This window comes from Triticum dicoccoides, chromosome 4B (genome assembly GCF_002162155.2).
Source record: "Triticum dicoccoides isolate Atlit2015 ecotype Zavitan chromosome 4B, WEW_v2.0, whole genome shotgun sequence".
NCBI lineage: Eukaryota > Viridiplantae > Streptophyta > Magnoliopsida > Poales > Poaceae > Triticum > Triticum dicoccoides.
In genome coordinates, this window is record NC_041387.1 from 434,556,424 (window position 1) to 434,575,423 (window position 19,000).

Consider the following 19,000-nt stretch of genomic DNA (forward strand, 5'->3'; position numbering starts at 1 on the left):
TGTAGCTGCTGTGACAAGGAGAGAGAGAGAAAAAAAAAAGGGAGAGAGACCGGTGGGAGTGATGAGTTAGTGACTAGTGGGTCCAGGCGCGGACGGGGCGGACGAGAAAGCGTCCGATCGATGTCCGCTCGACCGCAAAGCCGAACCAAATTTGGGCTCGGGATGGGGCAAAGCGGACTAGAAGCGGACGTCTTTTATCGGATGGAGTTGCGCGTTGGGCTGCTTCATTTGTCCGTTTAGACCCAAACGGACAGACCCGGACGTTTTCGGGTCGCGCGGTGAAGATGGCCTAAATTAGCTGTATTTCTGAAATATAAAAGTATGCACATCGGTATAATTTGTTAGCGACAGCGATTGTGGAACTATGGCGTACCGGCGGCTGGTACAAGTCGCCAACACACAATCGTATATCCACCGAACCCCTCCCTGACCCTTGTCACCGCCCCTAAATTGACAACAGTAGGTGAGAGGCTGCGAACCGTTTTCCCTCGCTGTTGCTGTTTGAAGTCTTCCTGCTCATCACCTTCCTTCCCCTGCGACCTTACTTTTCATGGCCTGTAATGCATAGAAATTTGGAACTGTACTTGATACCCTGAGTCTTGTCTTAGGTTCTGCTGCTGCTTCTCTTTCGGAGCCTCGGCAATAAGTGGATGGAGGGGTTAAGGCATGTGCACGCGTCTTCGTTGCGTGTGATGTTTTAGGTCCTTGGGTCATGCATCGTCTCATTAGCAGGATTGTTTTTCCCTTTTTTTTTTGTATTGAGTGAGACATTGTGCTTTCTTATATATAGAAATCGGAGAGATCGCTCTCTTTTCAAAAAAAAAAATGAGAGGCCAATCTTCCAGCGGCTCCCGTCTGCCAAAGACTTCTCGATCGTCGGTGGTGAGGGGGTCGCCGGATCTCGCGCCTGTGGATCATGTAACTTTAGATTCTAAGGCCCTGGTAACTTAGGTTTTGCATCGTTCGACGTCTTGGCTTCGACGGCGGCGACGACGACGCGGAATAAAGAAGCTTCAATTCCTTTCCTAATGAGGTGATCAACTCTATGGTCGGTGATGGATTTGAGGACTGGCATGTCTAAGCAGGGATGTCATGGCGGCAGCGACACTCTTGTGGTGAACTTGTGTCCTCCGGCTCCGCATAGCGACAACGTCTGCTCCAGAACCAACGCGGAGCTTGGGAGGTAGTCAAGGAGCGGAAGCTGATAGTGGTATGCATCGGTGACATCTGGAAGACGGATCGTGTGCTTCGTTCGGGGTTGGTGGCTGGCAGGTGTGGTTTCCTCCTCCGACGTCTTAGTCGTGCGGGAGTGTCAGATCTGGAGTTTGATGGTGTATCCAGGGTGTTGCCCTAGTCTGATTCGTTCAAAGGCAATGGCTTCGATAGGTGGTCCGCGGACCTGGTTGTAATTTTATTACATGTGATCTTTGTAATGTCATGATTGAAGATGAATAGATTGAAAGTTTCTTAAAAAAATGGCTTCGCCTTTGGTCAGTCATCTTGGAGGTCCGCAAAGCTGCATATCAATGATAGAGTCACATCAAGCTCGGGTGAGGAGGTTGTAGAAAGATAATACGATGCAACACACGTATATTCATGGGCATACAGTGCCAATATATAGATGTACATAGAAATCATCACGTCCAAGACTAAACCACCCCACGGCAGTCGATGTGTCAGCGTTGACGCACAAACTGGACCGAAACTTTTCGAAAACCGACGTCGGCAACCCCGGCAAGGCCGAATATTAATGAGAAGGGTTGTTGTGGCGAGTGCATCGGACCAAAAGCGAGGTTGAGCATGAGCATTAAACAGGAGAGTGCGGACACATCCATTAAGGGTGCGGAGCATACGTTCGGCGCGACCGTTTTGTGGCAAGGTGTAAGGACACGTGAGTCGGAAGATGGTGCCATGGGCTGCAAGAAGAGTGCAGATGGTAAGGTCGTCGAACTCCTTTCCATTGTCAGTTTGCAAAGCATGAACAGACCTCCCGAACCGTGTAGACACGTAAGGAAAAAATATGGTGAGTGTAGATGGAACATCAGATTTTCAGCGGAGAGGAAAGGTCCACACAAAATAGAAATAATCATCCAAGATCACATGATAATGAAGATAACCGAAATTACTTGGAATAGGTAAGGCCCATACATCAGTATGAATTAACTGAAACGGTAAAGATGCAACTGTGGAAGACGAACTAAATGGAAGACGAAGATGCTTGCCGAGACGACATGCATGACAAGTATGGTTGTCTGTTTTATCACAAGAGAAAGAAAATCTTGCATCATTATGTGAAGTGCAGCGGAGCCCGGATGGCCAAGGCGTGCGTGCCAAAGGTCAACCTCGACAGAGAGGGCGACCGGTCCAGTAGTGGAAGATGATGATAGCTGGACGGGGTAGAGATCGCCAGGACTGTCACATCGGTGCAGAATTATCCGAGTGCATGCATCCTGAACTGAGAAACCAACTCCATCAAATTTCATAGTTACAAAATTGTCACGGGTAAAGGAACAGACAGAGACTAGATCTTTGATAAGGTTAGGCTAATGTTTTTTTTTGGTGGCTGCTCAGGAAGTGCCCAAGGCAGGTGAAGGATGTTGGTGCCAAGTTTAGGGGATTCTTCAGTTTTGATTGTAAATTATTATTTCTGACTGGTGTTTGTTTGTGCAAAAGCTAGCTATCTGATGTCATTAACGTGACTTGTAATATGATCTTTATAATATAATTTTTTAAAAATATATTTATGGTATGAATGAAACACGTATTATCATGATAATTTTTTTGACAACAGTAGACCCTTTTTTCTCGGAGCAAATAAAGCCGATGAATAATATGAACTGCCTCACTGTGGCTGACGGCCTCTGGCAAAGCAAGAAGGCGACAACAAGCTCAAAAAAAAAGGCGACGACAGGGGCCCACGTCCGGTCCGGGGGCCCAGGTTCCACATGCTTTCTTTTTTTTTTTCCTTTTTTGGAGGTCAGGGCTATGCTTAAACCCGTGTCATCGTCTATCCTAGCCCGACCCGGCCCGGACCGGCCCAGTGAAATACTACATCGACCCACCCCGGCTAGCGTATCGGCCTTCTCCTTGTCTCCCCGTCGTCGCTGTGGCCGTCCTCCGATCGAGCCATGGATCCGGCGCGCCGCTCCCGCCTCCCTACCCACCTCCTGCTGGTGGCCGTGACGTTACTCGCGGCCCTGGCCGCGCGATCCGGCGCCGAGGTCATCACCCTCACCGAAGAGACCTTCTCCGACAAGGTACCGACTGCTTTCCCCTTCTCGTGTCTCTCCCCTCTTCCACCTCCCCATCGAGATATAATAGTAGTAGTACTCTAAGGCACGCCGCAGACCCAAGAACAGCTGAATTTTCGACTTATCACTTGGCTACGCTGGGATGCAGTGTAGCAGGCGGTGTGCTTAGTTACTGACATGTGGCCGTTTCCCAGATTTGCTACTGATTCCAGCATGATTTCTTAATAATAAACCGATAGATCATTATTCCTGGTGTATTAATTGTCCCAATCACGGAAGGTTCCGTGTTTAGATGCGGCGCGCCATCTCAATTCTGAACTCCTGTTTTGGTTCGAGTTACTTCGCTGCAATGCTTGTGCACTGCCGTTGCTTAATCCAGCTTGGATTTTCTCTCTCTTGTGTTTAGATAAAGGAGAAGGACACAGTGTGGTTTGTGCAATTCTGCGTCCCTTGGTGTAAGCACTGGTAAGCTCTACATGCCGTAGTGGTGACATGGATATATCAAGTACAATGCAAGTTTTGACTAATTTCTGCTAAACACGGATGCCTGCTACATTTACAGCAAGAGCCTAGGAACTCTTTGGGAGGACCTTGGGAAGGTTATTGAAGGTACGGATGAAATTGAGATCGGAAAAGTTGATTGCGGTGCAAGCAAACCAGTCTGCTCAAAGGTGGACATTCATTCATACCCAACATTCAAGGTGTTCTATGATGGCGAAGAAGTTGCAAAATATAAAGGTAATCCCTCTCACATCTTACTTCTGTTTGACAAGGACAACATAAACTAGATACTACTACCATGAAAACCATGTTGGAATCTATTGCATGTGGTTCAGTACTCTTGGAATGGCGATAGATTTTAGAAACCAAAACCACACTGTTGACTTGTATTGTGAGAGTAGGGCATGACTCTTAAAAGATTAAAACCTCTGAACTTGAACCAAAAGGTTGGAAAAGATTACATTTTAGGCGCGATTTTCGTATATAGCAGGATCCGCTAATGCGGAAAATTTAGAATTTCTTTTTTGGACCAGCCGTGACTTGGATGTTACTGATATACTCCTCCATTCACAAATATAAGATTTTCTAACTTTTGTCTGAATTGGATGTATATAGACACTGGGTTTGTTACACTCATTTCAATGTGGTCCATATTGAAATATCCAAAACATCTTATATTTGTAATCGGAGGGAGTATCAGCTAGTTCTTAACAGCAGAGGTGACAATATTTCATAACTAAATAAACAACATGAGGGAGGAAAACTTTGTGTACAACTTTGCTCACATATCATTCTATTTTATTTTTTGCTTTTATTGGTCATGAATGCGTGCTTTTTCAATATTCTATTAGTCATCATGTTGCTCCACCTGTTGGATTTGTTGTGGTACTTTGTTCATGAAAATGCTATTCTATACTTCTATAGCGAGTCTCCACTTTCAACCATCAATTCATAATCCTGGACCGTATCATGTCCCTGAAGTTGATTTAATGTAACAGTTACAGTTTTCTTGTACTGTCATTTGGCATCGCCGCTCAAAAGATCATATGCAGTTTGGCAATAAATTTTTCGCTGCATTTTCTTTGTATACACACAGTTTGTCCCATTATGTATGATTCTTTATTTTGAAAATATTCGTCTAGTAAGTGCTCAATGCCTAATCCAACTACTCAATGGCATTGCAGGGCCTAGGGACGTGGAGGCTCTCAAGACCTTTGTGTTGAAGGAAGCTGAGAAAGCAGGAGAGGTGAGGCTTGAAGATGAGATATAGGTGTTCGTAGCAGGCACATGCCGATAGACGACGATACTCCGGTCAAGCAACTTTGGAATGCTGCTCGACCTGTTTAAAATTTTCGACCGAGTTGGCTTGTACTGCCGCCTCCTGGCGCTTGTGGCTAACTTAGAATGGTACTAGGTCAGGTGCAAGAAGAAAACATTTTTGTAACTTTTAACCTTTTCAACTCAGTTAGATGAACCTGCTCGGTGCAAACAGTTTTCGAAAAGCTATTTTGCGGGCTTGGGCTTAACTTTGATGTATACAAGATACACCATGTCCTATTCGGTGACCTAAAGACAAAGACTAGAAATTTCACTGGACTAAGCAAAACAGAAAAAATGCTTAACTCGAATTGCTAAACTCGACATGACACTTTAGAACGGTCTTATTCCCTCCATAAAGAAATATAGTTATGTTTAGATCACTTGTAGTAATCTAAAAGCTCTTATTTATTTTTTTACAGAGGGGTACTATACATCAGCTTTTCAAAACTTTGGCACCAAGGTGAGGATGTACCGCCGGCTGGCTGGTTCCCGGCTTGGTGCTGCGCTACTCCGCTTCCACATTTCACCAGTAGGCCTGTACATGGAGCCCCCCAACCCTAACACCGATCTCATTTGCATGTGACTTGCATGTTTTTCTAAATTGAAATACAAAAACGTCTTTGCACTCTATTTTCCTCCGTTGTACTGGGTGTATGCTAATTATTTTGCACCATTTATTTGCGCATTAGTTCAGATTTGATTGTAACGAACTGCATTTTACTACATGGCTGATCTTTTGGCTTGAAAACAGATCAAAGCCTATGATTTTTGCCAAAAATTTCGTAGTTAGTACTATCCAAGCAAGCCCCAACATTTTGGTCATGCCTCTATTAGCCAAACATATTTTGGTAGGCCTAGATGGGGATCAATCCAAGCAGATCTGAGAATGGAAACAACCTGCTATTATCACGACAAAAGAACACCAAAGGCTTCAAAGAGAAACAGCAGCTAAGACTAAAAGTAGCAGCCTAACATTCCAAAGCAGAGGATAAAAATGAGTACGTCTCAGAAGCTTCCATGTTTTGCCAAAAGCCAAAATTAACGACAGTACTCAAATGACACATCAACAGGGCGCATATCACACGGCGCTAACAGTAGCAAAACTTAATAGGCACTAAACTACTAGAGATCTCAAAAGCAGACATAGATGGATTCAGGTAAACGCCTCATTTCTTCTTGATGGCAGCCTTGGTCACCTTGGCGCCGGTTGGGTCCTTCTTCTCCACACCCTTGATGACACCAACAGCCACAGTTTGCCTCATGTCACGGACAGCAAAACGACCAAGAGGTGGGTAAGTAGCAAAGGTCTCCACAACCATGGGCTTGGTGGGAATCATCTTCACTATGCCAGCATCACCATTCTTGAGGAACTTGGGCAGGGCCTCCAGCTCCTTACCAGATCGCCTGTCGATCTTGGTCACCAGCTCAGCAAACTTGACAGCAATGTGCGAGGTGTGGCAGTCCAGCACTGGGGCGTAGCCGTTGCCAATCTGACCAGGGTGGTTCATGATGATGACCTGGGAGGTGAAGTTGGCTGCCTCCTTGGCAGGGTCATCCTTGGAGTTGGATGCAACAAAACCACGCTTCAGATCCTTCACGGCAACATTCTTGACATTGAAGCCAACATTGTCACCAGGAAGCGCCTCCAGGAGAGACTCATGGTGCATCTCAACGGACTTGACCTCAGTTGTCAGACCAGTGGGACCAAAGGTGACAACCATACCAGGCTTGATGACACCAGTCTCAACACGGCCAACAGGCACAGTTCCAATGCCACCAATCTTGTAAACGTCCTGGAGGGGAAGACGGAGGGGCTTGTCTGAGGGCCTCTTGGGCTCGTTGATCTGGTCAAGCGCCTCAAGAAGGGTTGGGCCCTTGTACCAGTCAAGGTTGGTGGACCTCTCAATCATGTTGTCACCCTCAAACCCAGAGATGGGGACGAAGGGAACCTTGTCAGGGTTGTAGCCGACCTTCTTCAGGTAGGAAGAGACCTCCTTGACAATTTCTTCATAACGCGCCTTTGAGTACTTGGGAGTGGTGGCGTCCATCTAAGAACATAACAGTAGAAGGACATCTTTAGTTAAATGATACTCAGAGCTACGATGGAACTGTAAGATATTGCGAACAGATAACAGCAAGAGACTTTATTATACTATTATAACTAGCATAAACAATCAGAACAATCAACTAGCACAGCAGTACCAATCACAGAGTGAGAATTAAACATTAGAACAATCAACTAGTTACAGGAGTACAGGATAACAACAGACATATTTACATTGTGGTTAGTAAACATATGATGATTAATTAATTCACATCCAACTCATACACCATTTAATATTACATTTAGATTCATACAGGTAGAAGCTGGTGTATCCAAATGTACTACAGAAAACATACAATTAGACCACTACAATCAAAATGTGTACAGCAATATGAAATTAAGCAATTGTTTCAGAGCATGTGTACATGTTTGTTAAAATCAAGCAATTGATTCAGAGCATGTGTACATGTTAGTTAAAATCAAGCACTCAGATAATATAACAACCTCAAATAAGTCTACCACACAAGTAGCAACATCTACACAAAGTAATATGGTTACATGGCCTTTCAGGAATGAAGATTTTTCACAAGTTATACCTTGTTGCAGCAGCAGATCATCTGCTTCACTCCAAGAGTGAAAGCAAGGAGGGCGTGCTCACGTGTCTGGCCATCCTTGGAGATACCAGCCTCAAAACCACCAGTGGTGGAGTCGATGATGAGAACAGCACAGTCAGCCTGGGAGGTACCGGTGATCATGTTCTTGATGAAGTCACGGTGACCAGGGGCATCAATGACGGTGCAGTAGTACTTGGTGGTCTCGAACTTCCAGAGAGCAATATCGATGGTGATACCTCTCTCACGCTCGGCCTTGAGCTTGTCAAGCACCCACGCGTACTTGAAAGACCTCTTGTTCATCTCAGCGGCTTCCTTCTCGAACCTCTCGATGACACGCTTGTCAATGCCTCCAAGCTTGTAGATCAGGTGGCCAGTGGTCGTCGACTTGCCAGAGTCGACATGGCCAATGACCACGATGTTGATGTGAGTCTTCTCCTTACCCATGGCTGGTGGGTAGAGGTAAACTACCCAACTGCGACACAGAAAAAAGATTATTAAAACTAACGGACACAGGGAATCATCATGTGGACAAGTGACATAAACTGATAGATCAAATATCTTAGCTAACCCGTGACGGTAAACGGTAAAAAGATGGTTTAATAAGATGCTATGACGGTTAACAGTAAAAAGATGGTCTAATAAGATGTTATTACACCTCCAGCATATCATGCAGAAGCCATAACTAGATCTCGGCAACACCACCAGGGAACGACAAAAAAAACGATGGAGCGACATATAAATATTCCACACGACTGTAATCTGTGCATCCTACGAACTAAAAGTATACGTCCATGGACCGATAAATATACGAACAAGGAGCAGAGATGATTCGGTATTGCGAGCTTGCAATTGCGCTAACAAATTAGGAACATGACCCTAGCAAACTACGGATCAAGGCAACAGTATTAGCGGAGAGCCCTTCAAAGTAGAAACGGAAGAACGATCCGCTCGAAAGGCTCCTAATACTCCAGCGGCTCGCACGCTACGGGCAACTAAACAGAAACTGAGACATGCGCGTAGATCTAGAGCTTCTCGGCAGCCATGGACAACGCATCTGAAAAGAGAAGGGAACTGGATCGGGAAACTGACCTCGAAGAAGAAGAACGAAGGGAGGGGAGGCGGCGGCAGGAGGAGATTGAGGATGGGGGTGGGAGAGCGGAATGCCTCCCCTCTTTATATTGGCAACGGGGGTTGCTAGGGTTCCTTCCTGGCCGTCTGATCCATGTCTGATGGCTGTCGTTGCAGGAAATCATGGCCGCTCGGTTTTGATCGTACGAATGAGATGTTTTAGGCGGTAATGGCGTGTTTGGACATTGCGCGGCCGGCAAGTTCCCTGTCCTGGATTCCTGGGGATCCGGTTACCGACTTTCGTACTTGAAGGCACGAAGTGGATTAGCTCATTCATATCTTTCCCTACTAATAAAGCACGGAGTGCTTCTGGTCGTACGTCGTCGTCACTTTTGCAAAAAAGCCCCTCTATTTTCAAGAATTCAACCCGCAGTCCCTGCACGGATTGAATCTGTTGGGTTCACCGTCGCGGCTTTTTTGCATAAAGGTTCCTGCGCTTTTTAGTATTTGACCCGCAGTCCATGGATAAGTGAAAAACGATTCGTCCACGCCGTCTTATTTTCCACCGCGCCGCTCAATGATGGATAAGGCGAAGGGGGCGACTGCTGATGCGAGGGGGAGAGAGTGGGAGGAGCTTGCGTACACGGGAGGCGGGAGGCGGGGCCAGGGAGGAGGAAGACAGCCGCGACGGCGACCAGTGCCGCGGGGCCGGCGGCGAGGAGAGCTCCGGGGTCACCGAATCGAGCGTCGCCGGGGAGGGCGACACTCCACAGCGGCGGTGCTTGGGGCTCCGACGAGCGGAGGCGAGCGATAACAGGAGGCGACAGGAGAAGCTCCGCGGCGACGCCCTGAAGGCCATCAGCCATGGCCATTGTGGTCTCGCTGCACGGGGATGAGGACGGGAGGGGCTTGGCAGTCAAGCGCGAAGCAGAGGGGGCGAGCAGTCGAGGCAGAGGCGTCGTCCTCTGCCCGAACTGCTGCTGCTCGATGCAGAGAGCTGGGGGCGGCGTCTGGAGTTGCAGGGAAGCGTGCACAGGAGGGATGGATGGGTTCATGGCGGAGGCGTCGGGGCTCCATGGAGGGCAGTGGCAGCTGCTTACCGAAGAAAGTAAGGAGAGAGAGATTCAGAGAGGGAATATGGGAAGGAAGCAGAGAGAGACTGCGGGATAGGGGCTTCCTACCGGCGTCATGGAGGATCTCCGGTGAGGCTCGACGTGCTGCGGGTTGGACGGGAGGACAGCAGCCGGGCCGCCGTCGCACCAAGGCTAGGTTCGCGCGCTGCGTCGAGCTCCGCCTCCCCCCAGCGTGCAGCCGCTCGCTCTCGCCTGCCCCCACGGCGAGCTCCGCCTCCTGCGTGCGGTCGCCGCCTCCCTCAACCTCCACCACCTGCTGCAAGTTGGTGCCCAGGGCGTCGCAAGCTGCCAGCGGCGGCAGAGTTGCTGCTCCCGTGTCGTGATTGGACTCCGTGTTCTTCTCCAACAGCAAATACATGTTCTTCTCCAACACCAATCGATGGATTTCCCGAGCCGGATTTGAGTTGCCTACTATAAGAAGGAAGGGTCCTCGGACCAGAAGCTCCATCAAATCAAATCAAATCAAATCCCGTCGAAATTGCAATCTTCGTCGAAACATCCATGTCACCGCCGAGTTCGCCGGAGGAAGAAGCGCAGAGTTCGCCGGAGGAACAAGAACGTCCGTCCAACCATCCAATGTCGCTGCCGGCGGCTACAACAGAGGTATATATCCCCTTGATATTGATTGGATGCAATTCCCTGTTTTAGATGTTGTTTCTGTCCCCTGCCTCTGATTATGCTATGTAGGAGCCTTTTCTTTTCTTTTTAGTTATTTAGTGATATGGGGCTGGGCATCTGAATGAACGAATTCAGTGATATATCCAGACTGGGACCTTTGTTCCTGTTATTTTGTCGTCAAAACTGAAAAAGAGTGTCAGCTTCAGGTAGTTATTTTCAGTTGACAGTATACTAAAAAAATTGACAGTGAATATTTTGAGCCATTCAGAAACATTGCCTATGATGTTAATATGTTGACTAGGGTCCTTTTTAGAGCAGCGGCAGCAAGTGTGCTCAAGTAAATTCAGTCAGTTAGTTAACCAGGCATGTTCTTCTTTCAGGACAAGTGATGTTGTTCTTCCAGGACAAATGATTCAGTAAATTAGTGATGTTCTTCTTTCATGAAAAATAATTCAGTGATGTTGGTCTTGAGCTGTTAGCTATGTAGCAACACCGCGTTAGGTGATCTCATCTCTGCTAACATTTACACTCGTTCAGCCCAGCTAGAAAATTAGTTACCTTGTTGATTTGCGCCTCTGTATTGACCTTCTGAATGGCCAACTCTTAACCCAGATAAATATGGCTTCTTTGTATTAACCTTATTGATTCTGAGCTTGCATAAATCCAGTTTATGCAATAACATCCCAACTGTAAACTCACCATGATGTACTAACAGTTGGAGGTTTACATTTTATTTTTGTTGTGACTGCAGAAATTAGATGACATCGTTGAAGTGAACATTGTAGAGGATTTTGATAACCGACCTTCCAAAAAGGCAAAAATTTCCAAATTAATTTTTTTAATAATGGCCCGTAGCAACGCACGGGCATTGTACTAGTAACTAAAAAAAACTACTCAAGTGTTTTTTGACATTGTAGTAATATTATAAACGAGCACAGTGTGGTTGGATGGTTAGAGGGACTGTGGTATCCACAACCCACCAGGGTTTAAATCATGGTGCTCGCATTTACTGGATTTATTTCAGGATTTCCGGCGATGCGCATTCAGTGGGAGGAGACGTTCCCGTCGATGACGAAGTGCCTACGGTGACTTCGTAAATTTCAAGATGATATGCCGTGCTTGCGTCTATATTGTGTTAAAAAAAAGAATATTTTATATTTTACTTTGTAGCGACTTTGTATAACAAACTATTTTGTATACCGAGCTATTTAAATGTGTCTCATGCCAACAATGTGAACATGCGTGTAACACACGATCTGTAGACATGTCTTCACATAAAATTAACAATTAAATAAATGTATTATAATTTGTTACAAAAATATTAAGAAAAACAAGTAGCAACATTATCAGTTGTTTATTATTTGATGATGATTCTTCCTTGAAGGTCCATTTGTTGATGCAATCTATGATGCTTCGCTCCATGGATGGAATATTGTTTAGAGCTTTGTTCACTTCATACTTTCTTCGGGCCTTTTTACTTTTCATATAAAATTTGTCTGAAGTCAAGCTTCGTAAAATTTAACTAACTTTATGAAAAAAAATATCAACATTCACAATACAAAATCAATATTATTAGTTGCATCATGAATTTAGTTTTCATATTGTATAACTTTAGTATTGTAGATGTTGATACTTTTTTATATAAATATGGTTAAACTTTACCAAGTTTGACTTCAGACAAATCTTATATGGGATGTAAAAAGGACTGGAGGGACTACTTCAAAATATGTACAAAAACTGTGACCTCGGTACAAAGGACTAATACTTAGCAATTGACGTATTTGGACGAATCACTTCATTAGATCGAAGGCAAGAGGCCGATGGGGCACCATCGGCCTCGATGATAGTTTCCCCACTAGCGTGGGTGTGGGCGGTGGCTCACAATCCACCGCTCTAGACTCATGGACGCCTTCCACCATCAGGCTCCCGAATGACCAACGCTCGGTGCGGCTGCAGAGCAGAAGCATGTGACGGCGCGACAATGCATGGCCTATGCCCCAGGTGAGGTATCTTCCTCCTACGCAGCCCCGGCCGGCGCATCAACTGCCAACACACGGCTCGGCTTCTTTGACCAAGGTGAGCCGTGACAACCTCCTTCTTCCCTGACGAGGCCGTCATGCGGCGTAGCTATCAACGGCAAAGGGGGTGCACAGGTCCTCGCAGCCACTAGCGGTGGCTCCCCATCTTCGGCTGCTCCCGGCCTAGGCGTAAGCCGCGCGATGACAGCCCTCCGTCGTGGCCCTGCCTGCGACGGTGGATGCAGCGGGTGGCCCTTGAGCAATGGTGGTGTCCCATGGCTACCCGCAGCCATGACTCCCGACAGCATATTCGTCATGGCCGATGTGTCACAAAGACGGACAAAAGAATCATGCGATTGGCAACCGCCCGACAGCATATTCGCCATGGCCGACGTGTCACGTAGACGGCCAAAAGAATCATGCGATTGGTAACTGCACAAGCAACCTGGATAGCGAACCGTAGAATGTGCATTTTTTATGGAAGGAGATAAATACTGTAATTTTGTTTCTTTTGTAAAATGGGCTCTGATTTTTTTTCTTTCATTTGTAGTGTGTGCTCGCGTGTTAATATGGGAGTTGCACAGTTTATAGGATGTGAGTTGCGTTCAGTTGTGATCAACCTTGGAATGACCTGGGTTGTTAGTCGGAGGCAATTGAACGCTTTATTCCAACATGTTTGCTCTTTTATAAGTAGTGTAGATCATGTAACTAGTAAGCGTGCACGCGTATCATAATCTATAATAAAAACATATATTTTTAATCTTTTTGTTTTTTTAGAACTTTATATAAAGTAAACCATCAGAGCCACAAAGTTCCAACACACAAGCACACACCACACACGCACACGATTAGCGCATAGACAAAGCATGACAAGATTCAGGTTCTGCTGAGGGCACAACTCAACAAGCCCTAAAGAGAAAAAAAAAAGGAATGAAAAGGGCAACGGCCTATCGATAGGCACTGCCCCAACGAGTCTGAAGGACTAATCCGGCTCCGTAGGTGGTGAGGGAAGCGGCGGAGCCAAGCAGAAGGCCAGCGCAAGAAGATCTGCAATGAAGATGTCGATGACGTCTCGATCCGGTGGGCGGCTAGGCGGCCACAAAGGTGCAAGTAGCCACACATTTTGAAATTCGCGGCAGTAAATCGTCGAAAAGGCGCACGCTGAATCACAAGTTTATTGCAAATCGTCCATAGCGTCCATACGAGAACCCCAATACCCAACCACCCAATGTGGCGGGACTGCATCTCGGAAGCCTAGAGTTCCTCGAAGAGGTTGGGGAAGTTGATATTGCACCAATGGCCGCCAACCACCTCACGGAAGCAGCTCCACAGGAATTGTGCGGATGTGCAGGCGAAAAAGATGTGATTAGAGTCCTCAGCAGTCTTGCATATCAGGCAGACGCCGTCTCCGGGGTCGTTGCGCTTGAGTACTTCCACCCTTGAAAGAACCCGACCCCGTATCCATTGCCAAAGGAAGATCCGAATCTTCGGCGGGAGTCCAATCGCCCAAATTTGGGCAAGAGGCTCTGGCCCAGGAAATGGAGCGATTGCCTGGCAGAGAGATTTGGTGGAGAGTTGGTCAGACGGTTCCAGGCGCCAAGGAAGGCGATCCTGCACCTGGTCAACATCCGGAGCCTGAAGGGCGATACACTCGAGAAGCTGACTAGTTCCGGGGACCAAACAGCCTCCAGAACACGAGGCGCCCTAAGTCAATAAGGGCCGCCTCGAAGAATATAATAGAATCCACCACAATGGAGAATAGACTAGGGAATCCGGCGATGAAAGGGGGTATCCCCTACCCACCGGTCAAACCAGAAGAGGGTCGACGATCCATATCCCGTCGAGATAGAGGACCCGATGCGGAGAACGGGGAGTTGTTGGATCATCGAATGCCAGAACTGCGAGCGGGCCGTTCTTTGGCAGAAGGCGAGGGGTTGACCGCGGAGGTATTTGGATGGGACAATGTGAGCCAAAGACCACCTTCACCATTTGCAATCCGCCAGAGCCAAAGTTTCATTAGGGCAATGTTCATGCGTTTGGATGACATGATACCTAATTCGCCCTGGTCTATGGGTTTACGTATATCGGGCCAGCGTACCATGTGGTACTTTTGCTTGTCCAAGTCCCCAGCCCAAAAGAATCTCACCTGATACTTGGCAATCTCATGATGGAGGGTCTCATGAAGATTGTAGAAGCTCATGATGAACAGGTGATGAGTGATATTTTTACACTCATCTACCCTTTGTTTAAACTGAGATATTCCACTTAAATAGGATATTCGCTCGATATTGCCACTAATGACTAATGAATGCAAAAGATTCTAACAATCGTCCGTTTGATGTGTTTCCACGTGAAATGGGCTAAATATGGACAAAAGCAGGTGAGGACATGGAAGGAGTGAAGGAGCAGGTAGAAGAAATCAGTAGGAGGCGCACCAGAAGCCATAGAGCAAAAGATAGAATTTCATACGATTGCGACCACTCGTATGAGCGGTCGTGTGGCATGGAAACCGAGGCCTCTCATCCACTCGCACAACTTTTATAAAGGCGTCAAGGCCGAAATGTCACAGAACATCTGTGATAGAAGCCAGAATAGAGTTATCTTCATCCTCCTCTATCAACCCTATTCGCCACCATTTCCATCTCCATAGCTAGCATCACCGCCATAGTCTATCTTACACTAAATTGTACTTATAATCGTGTATTGCACACGACAAACATTGTAAGACATATTATCAATCAATCCCCATGATGTGTTATTCAATGTGTTCTTCGTGTGATCTGATCTCCATGTGTGAGTAGTTCGGTAAGGTATGGGTTGGGGCAAGAGCATTACAACCCTTTGTATTTGTTGTGGGGATCAATGGAAGTGCATTGAATTAACGTCCCGTATGTGTGAAATAAAATTGTTCCGTAGATGTCTCTTGTCTCTTCTACGTTCTTCATCCATGCAGGCACCCAGGATCATGGAGAGCGAGCCACTGAGAGGCTAAGGGAAGGAAGACTGTGAAGTGTTATTCTGAACACTAGTGACAGAAGGGCTTAGTATGGTAACACGGATCCTTTATCTAAGGATTCAAGAGGTGTAGTCATTAAACGACAAAGCTCTTGTCAGGTTATTATAATCTTAATTATCAAGGCAATCTTGCGATACGGATAGGGCCTTCGGTTGGGCAAATGATTCTTGATGCAGGATGCGTTCCAGTCAAGAAGTTATTTGGACACATCCCCCACTTCGGTTCGTCACAAGCACATGTTGATGGGTGACTTCCAACGCACAAAGTAAGATCATATCTGGTCCCAACGCAAATACATGGTTGTAAGCATTAAGACCTCATACCCGTACCTTTTTTTTATTATAAGTGTTCAACTCAAGGTTATTGATTTTGATCCGGTCAAAAGTTGGAATTAGTTCTTTAACAAAAGCTTGCTAGAGACCCTAGCTTCAAGGGGGCCTTCCTCTTGTGGGTTCGATAACTAAGGGTCACCTATGGAAAGTAGGTGTGGGTACTTTCTGTTCCATTTTCGGATCGCAAAAATGAAGTATCAAGGCCTTTTTCTGGTGCCATTGCCGGGGAGGAGTTCAGTGTCCCTAGTCTTTGTGTCTAGAGATTTTGTTAAAGTTTTAGTTTTAGTTTTTGTTTCTGTTTAATTTATAGTTTTATTTTTGTTGCAAGTCTTGTGAATTGAAACCCCCCCAAAAGATTACCATGGCTTGCAACATTGGAAGTTTCGCTACTCCCAACAATAACTTTATGCGTGAACCTATAGCACAACCTTAGGTTGCTGCTGCTGAGTATTAGACCAAACCGAACTTAGTTTCCATGGTTCAATAGGACCAATTTGGAGGCTCCGCTTCTGAAGATGCTGGTATGCACTTGCATAATTTCACTGAATTGTACAACATGACACGCATTAGAGATTATGACCCCGGTGTTTTGAAGTTGCATCTATTTCCTTTCTCTTTGAGAGGAAAGTAAAAGGAATGGATTCTAGCTTTACCTAGAGGCAATATAACTTCTTGGGTTGATTGTTGTAGCAAATACTTATCTAAGTTTTGTCCGCCTGTAAAAAATATGCAACTTAGTTCTTAGATTACAGGTTCCAAGCAGGAAGAACATGAGCCACTAGCGCTTGCGTGGGATAGAATGAAGGAAGCCATAAGAAACTATCCTAACCATGGAATGGAGGAATGGTTACTCCTTCATATGTTTTATAATGGTTTAATTCCTATGTAAAAACTATGCTTGTTATAGCTGCAGGAGGAACAATCATGGGAAAGCCCATAAATGATGTCAAGAAGCTACATGATGATATGCAAGAGAACCATGCCTAGTGGCATGTTAAAAGAACCACCACCAAGAGGGTGAATGCAATTGAAGAAAATAATGCGGAGTTGACAGGCAAACTTGATGAACTCATCTCCGTAATCAAAGGTAAATAAGAGGTAAATGTAAATGCATCACTAATGAAAATGTTAGTGATGTAAATTACATTGCTCGCAATATCTACAATCCCAAATGGAAAATAATGGGCATGCTCCTAGACTTCCCTATCCTAATAATAGTGGAGCATCAAATAATTTTAATGGAGCTAGTGGCAGCAATAGAAATACTCTTGAAGATGCTCTAAAAAGTTTTATTGCTAGTCAAACTGAGTAGAATGAAAACTTCATTTTTTGAAGAATCATTATAACTTACTTGGTCACTTGACTGATAAGATTTTTGGACTAACAAATGATGTGCAAATGCTTGATAGAAGATCCAAGAGTATGGAGGCATAAGTGGCTAAAATTGTAGAGAGCCAAGCATTGATCTTAGCTAAGTTTGCGGGTAAACCGGAACCCAACCCGGTTGAAGATTTTAAGATGGCGAGCAACAATGAAGACAAGGCATAAGATTTGATAAAAGCCATGTGCCGAAGTACACCTACACTGTTGCAGACTTCGTCAAAATGATAGCAATGAAGCATCCACTTCTTGAGGTATTAAATGGTGAGGCATAATGTCTTTGTTGATCAGGTTGCAGCCAAGGTACATGAACTTGATGGTGAAAGAAAGAAGATTTTTAGTAAGTTGCCACCCAAGCAAGAAGATGCTTTTGAGCCTACTATAGAGATTGAGATTTGTTTAAATAAGTTTAATGCTTTATGTGATCTTGGGGCTAGTGTTTCCACTATCCCTGTTGGGGACATAACCTTGAGGTATGACCCGCCCAGGAGGGGCCGGGTTATACCGTTGGCGGCTTATTGTGAAGAAGGCCCACGGGGTCCAAGAAGACTTGAAGATGGAGGTTCATAAGGCAAATCTTATTGGAGGCCCAAGACCCAAAGGTAGTTCAAGACCCGAAGGTGTGAGCCGTTCAAGGTTAACTTGCTCTATAAGGCAAGTTTAGTTAGAAACCGAGCCGGTCACGTTGTGTGAGCCGGCCGGGACTCTGTAAGCCACCGAGAATCAACCTGTATATAAAGGTGAGACCCGGCGGTGGGTTAACTCAAGAAACAAGCAATCGAGAACTAGGTCAAGCGTATTCGCTCCCTTGTAATCGAAACTCAAGCAATACAACTAGAAGCAGGACGTAGGCTTTTTACCTCGTGAGAGGGGCTGAACCTGGGTAAACTCCTTGTGTCCTTTATCTCGTTCAACCCCTTTAAGCTAACCTAGTGCGATGGCTCCACACCTAAGTCCTTTCACTAGGGCATCTGCCGTGACAAATCCACGACAGTTGGTGCCCACCATGGGGCCAGAGCACGGTGGTTTCGAGGGCAGCTTCTCTGGGATCAAGGGATAAGCCGTGGGCTGGATGACCAAGATCCGTCGCGACAAGATCTACATCGACGATTCAGACTGGGGTCCCGAGGCCGACTCAATCGAGTACAGGTACCGGGTCCCCTTCAGCGGAATTCACGTCTTCATTGGCAAGATCGGCGAGCCAGAGCCTAAGCTGGATGTCTGCACCGACACCATCGAGATGGCTCGGCGCGCACGGCCCACCAAGGTTCAACCCACCGTGAAACACGCTTTCGTTGGTTTTATTCATGGTACAGATCTTGAGGAAGGATCTGTATCTGGTGGAGAGATGACCATCTATTCAGGTGATGAGTCTTCAATCGGCGAGACTGAATCAATTTATCGACAACAAGATGGCGAGCTTGGGGGCTATTCCGACGATGACAGCATACCGGACCCCTATGAGCCGCCGACCCGGGTTGTTGTCTTCATGGCCGATACACAACAAGTACTGAATTCATCAACTATTGCAGCTATGACTTCCAGTTCAACGACTGCTGCGACGGCCGGGGCAAGCGGCTCTGTGCGCCCGTCGGCTCAGGTCTTATCCGAGCTCTTGGATACTTTAGCAACTCTATTAGCTGCAGAGGTAACCCCGACGAGGCAAGCACAACATAAGGTGGACGTTGCAAAACTTCGAGATGAG

General features: G+C 46.1%; 1 protein-coding gene and 1 pseudogene across 2 annotated transcripts; one reads left to right on the plus strand and one right to left on the minus strand.

Moving 5' to 3' along the window:
- The first annotated feature begins 3,054 nt into the window (after positions 1-3,054).
- LOC119290718 (protein disulfide isomerase-like 5-1) lies at positions 3,055-5,764 on the plus strand. 2 transcript variants are annotated; one of them, XM_037569350.1, is made up of 5 exons: positions 3,055-3,257; positions 3,658-3,716; positions 3,814-3,989; positions 4,937-4,998; positions 5,492-5,764. In XM_037569350.1, exons 1-5 carry the CDS (start codon positions 3,129-3,131, stop codon positions 5,534-5,536), a joined length of 471 nt encoding a protein of 156 aa, XP_037425247.1. In that variant the 5' UTR covers positions 3,055-3,128; the 3' UTR covers positions 5,537-5,764. The 2 variants fall into 2 exon arrangements, with proteins under 2 accessions (XP_037425247.1, XP_037425248.1); XM_037569351.1 differs by lacking the exon at positions 5,492-5,764 and having other exon boundaries at positions 3,059-3,257; positions 4,937-5,278.
- A 238-nt stretch (positions 5,765-6,002) lies between these two features.
- LOC119292724 lies at positions 6,003-12,953 on the minus strand (annotated as a pseudogene).
- Positions 12,954-19,000: the final 6,047 nt, after the last annotated feature.

What these genes read in the sequence shown, in the direction of transcription:
- LOC119290718 (XM_037569350.1), top strand. Translation starts at nt 3,129, where the DNA reads ATGGATCCGGCGCGCCGCTCCCGCCTCCCTACCCACCTCCTGCTGGTG. An exon ending in AAGAGACCTTCTCCGACAAG is followed by an intron (nt 3,258 to 3,657) that starts GTACCGACTGCT and finishes TCTTGTGTTTAG; the next exon opens with ATAAAGGAGAAGGACACAGT. An exon ending in AAGCTGAGAAAGCAGGAGAG is followed by an intron (nt 4,999 to 5,491) that starts GTGAGGCTTGAA and finishes ATTTTTTTACAG; the next exon opens with AGGGGTACTATACATCAGCT.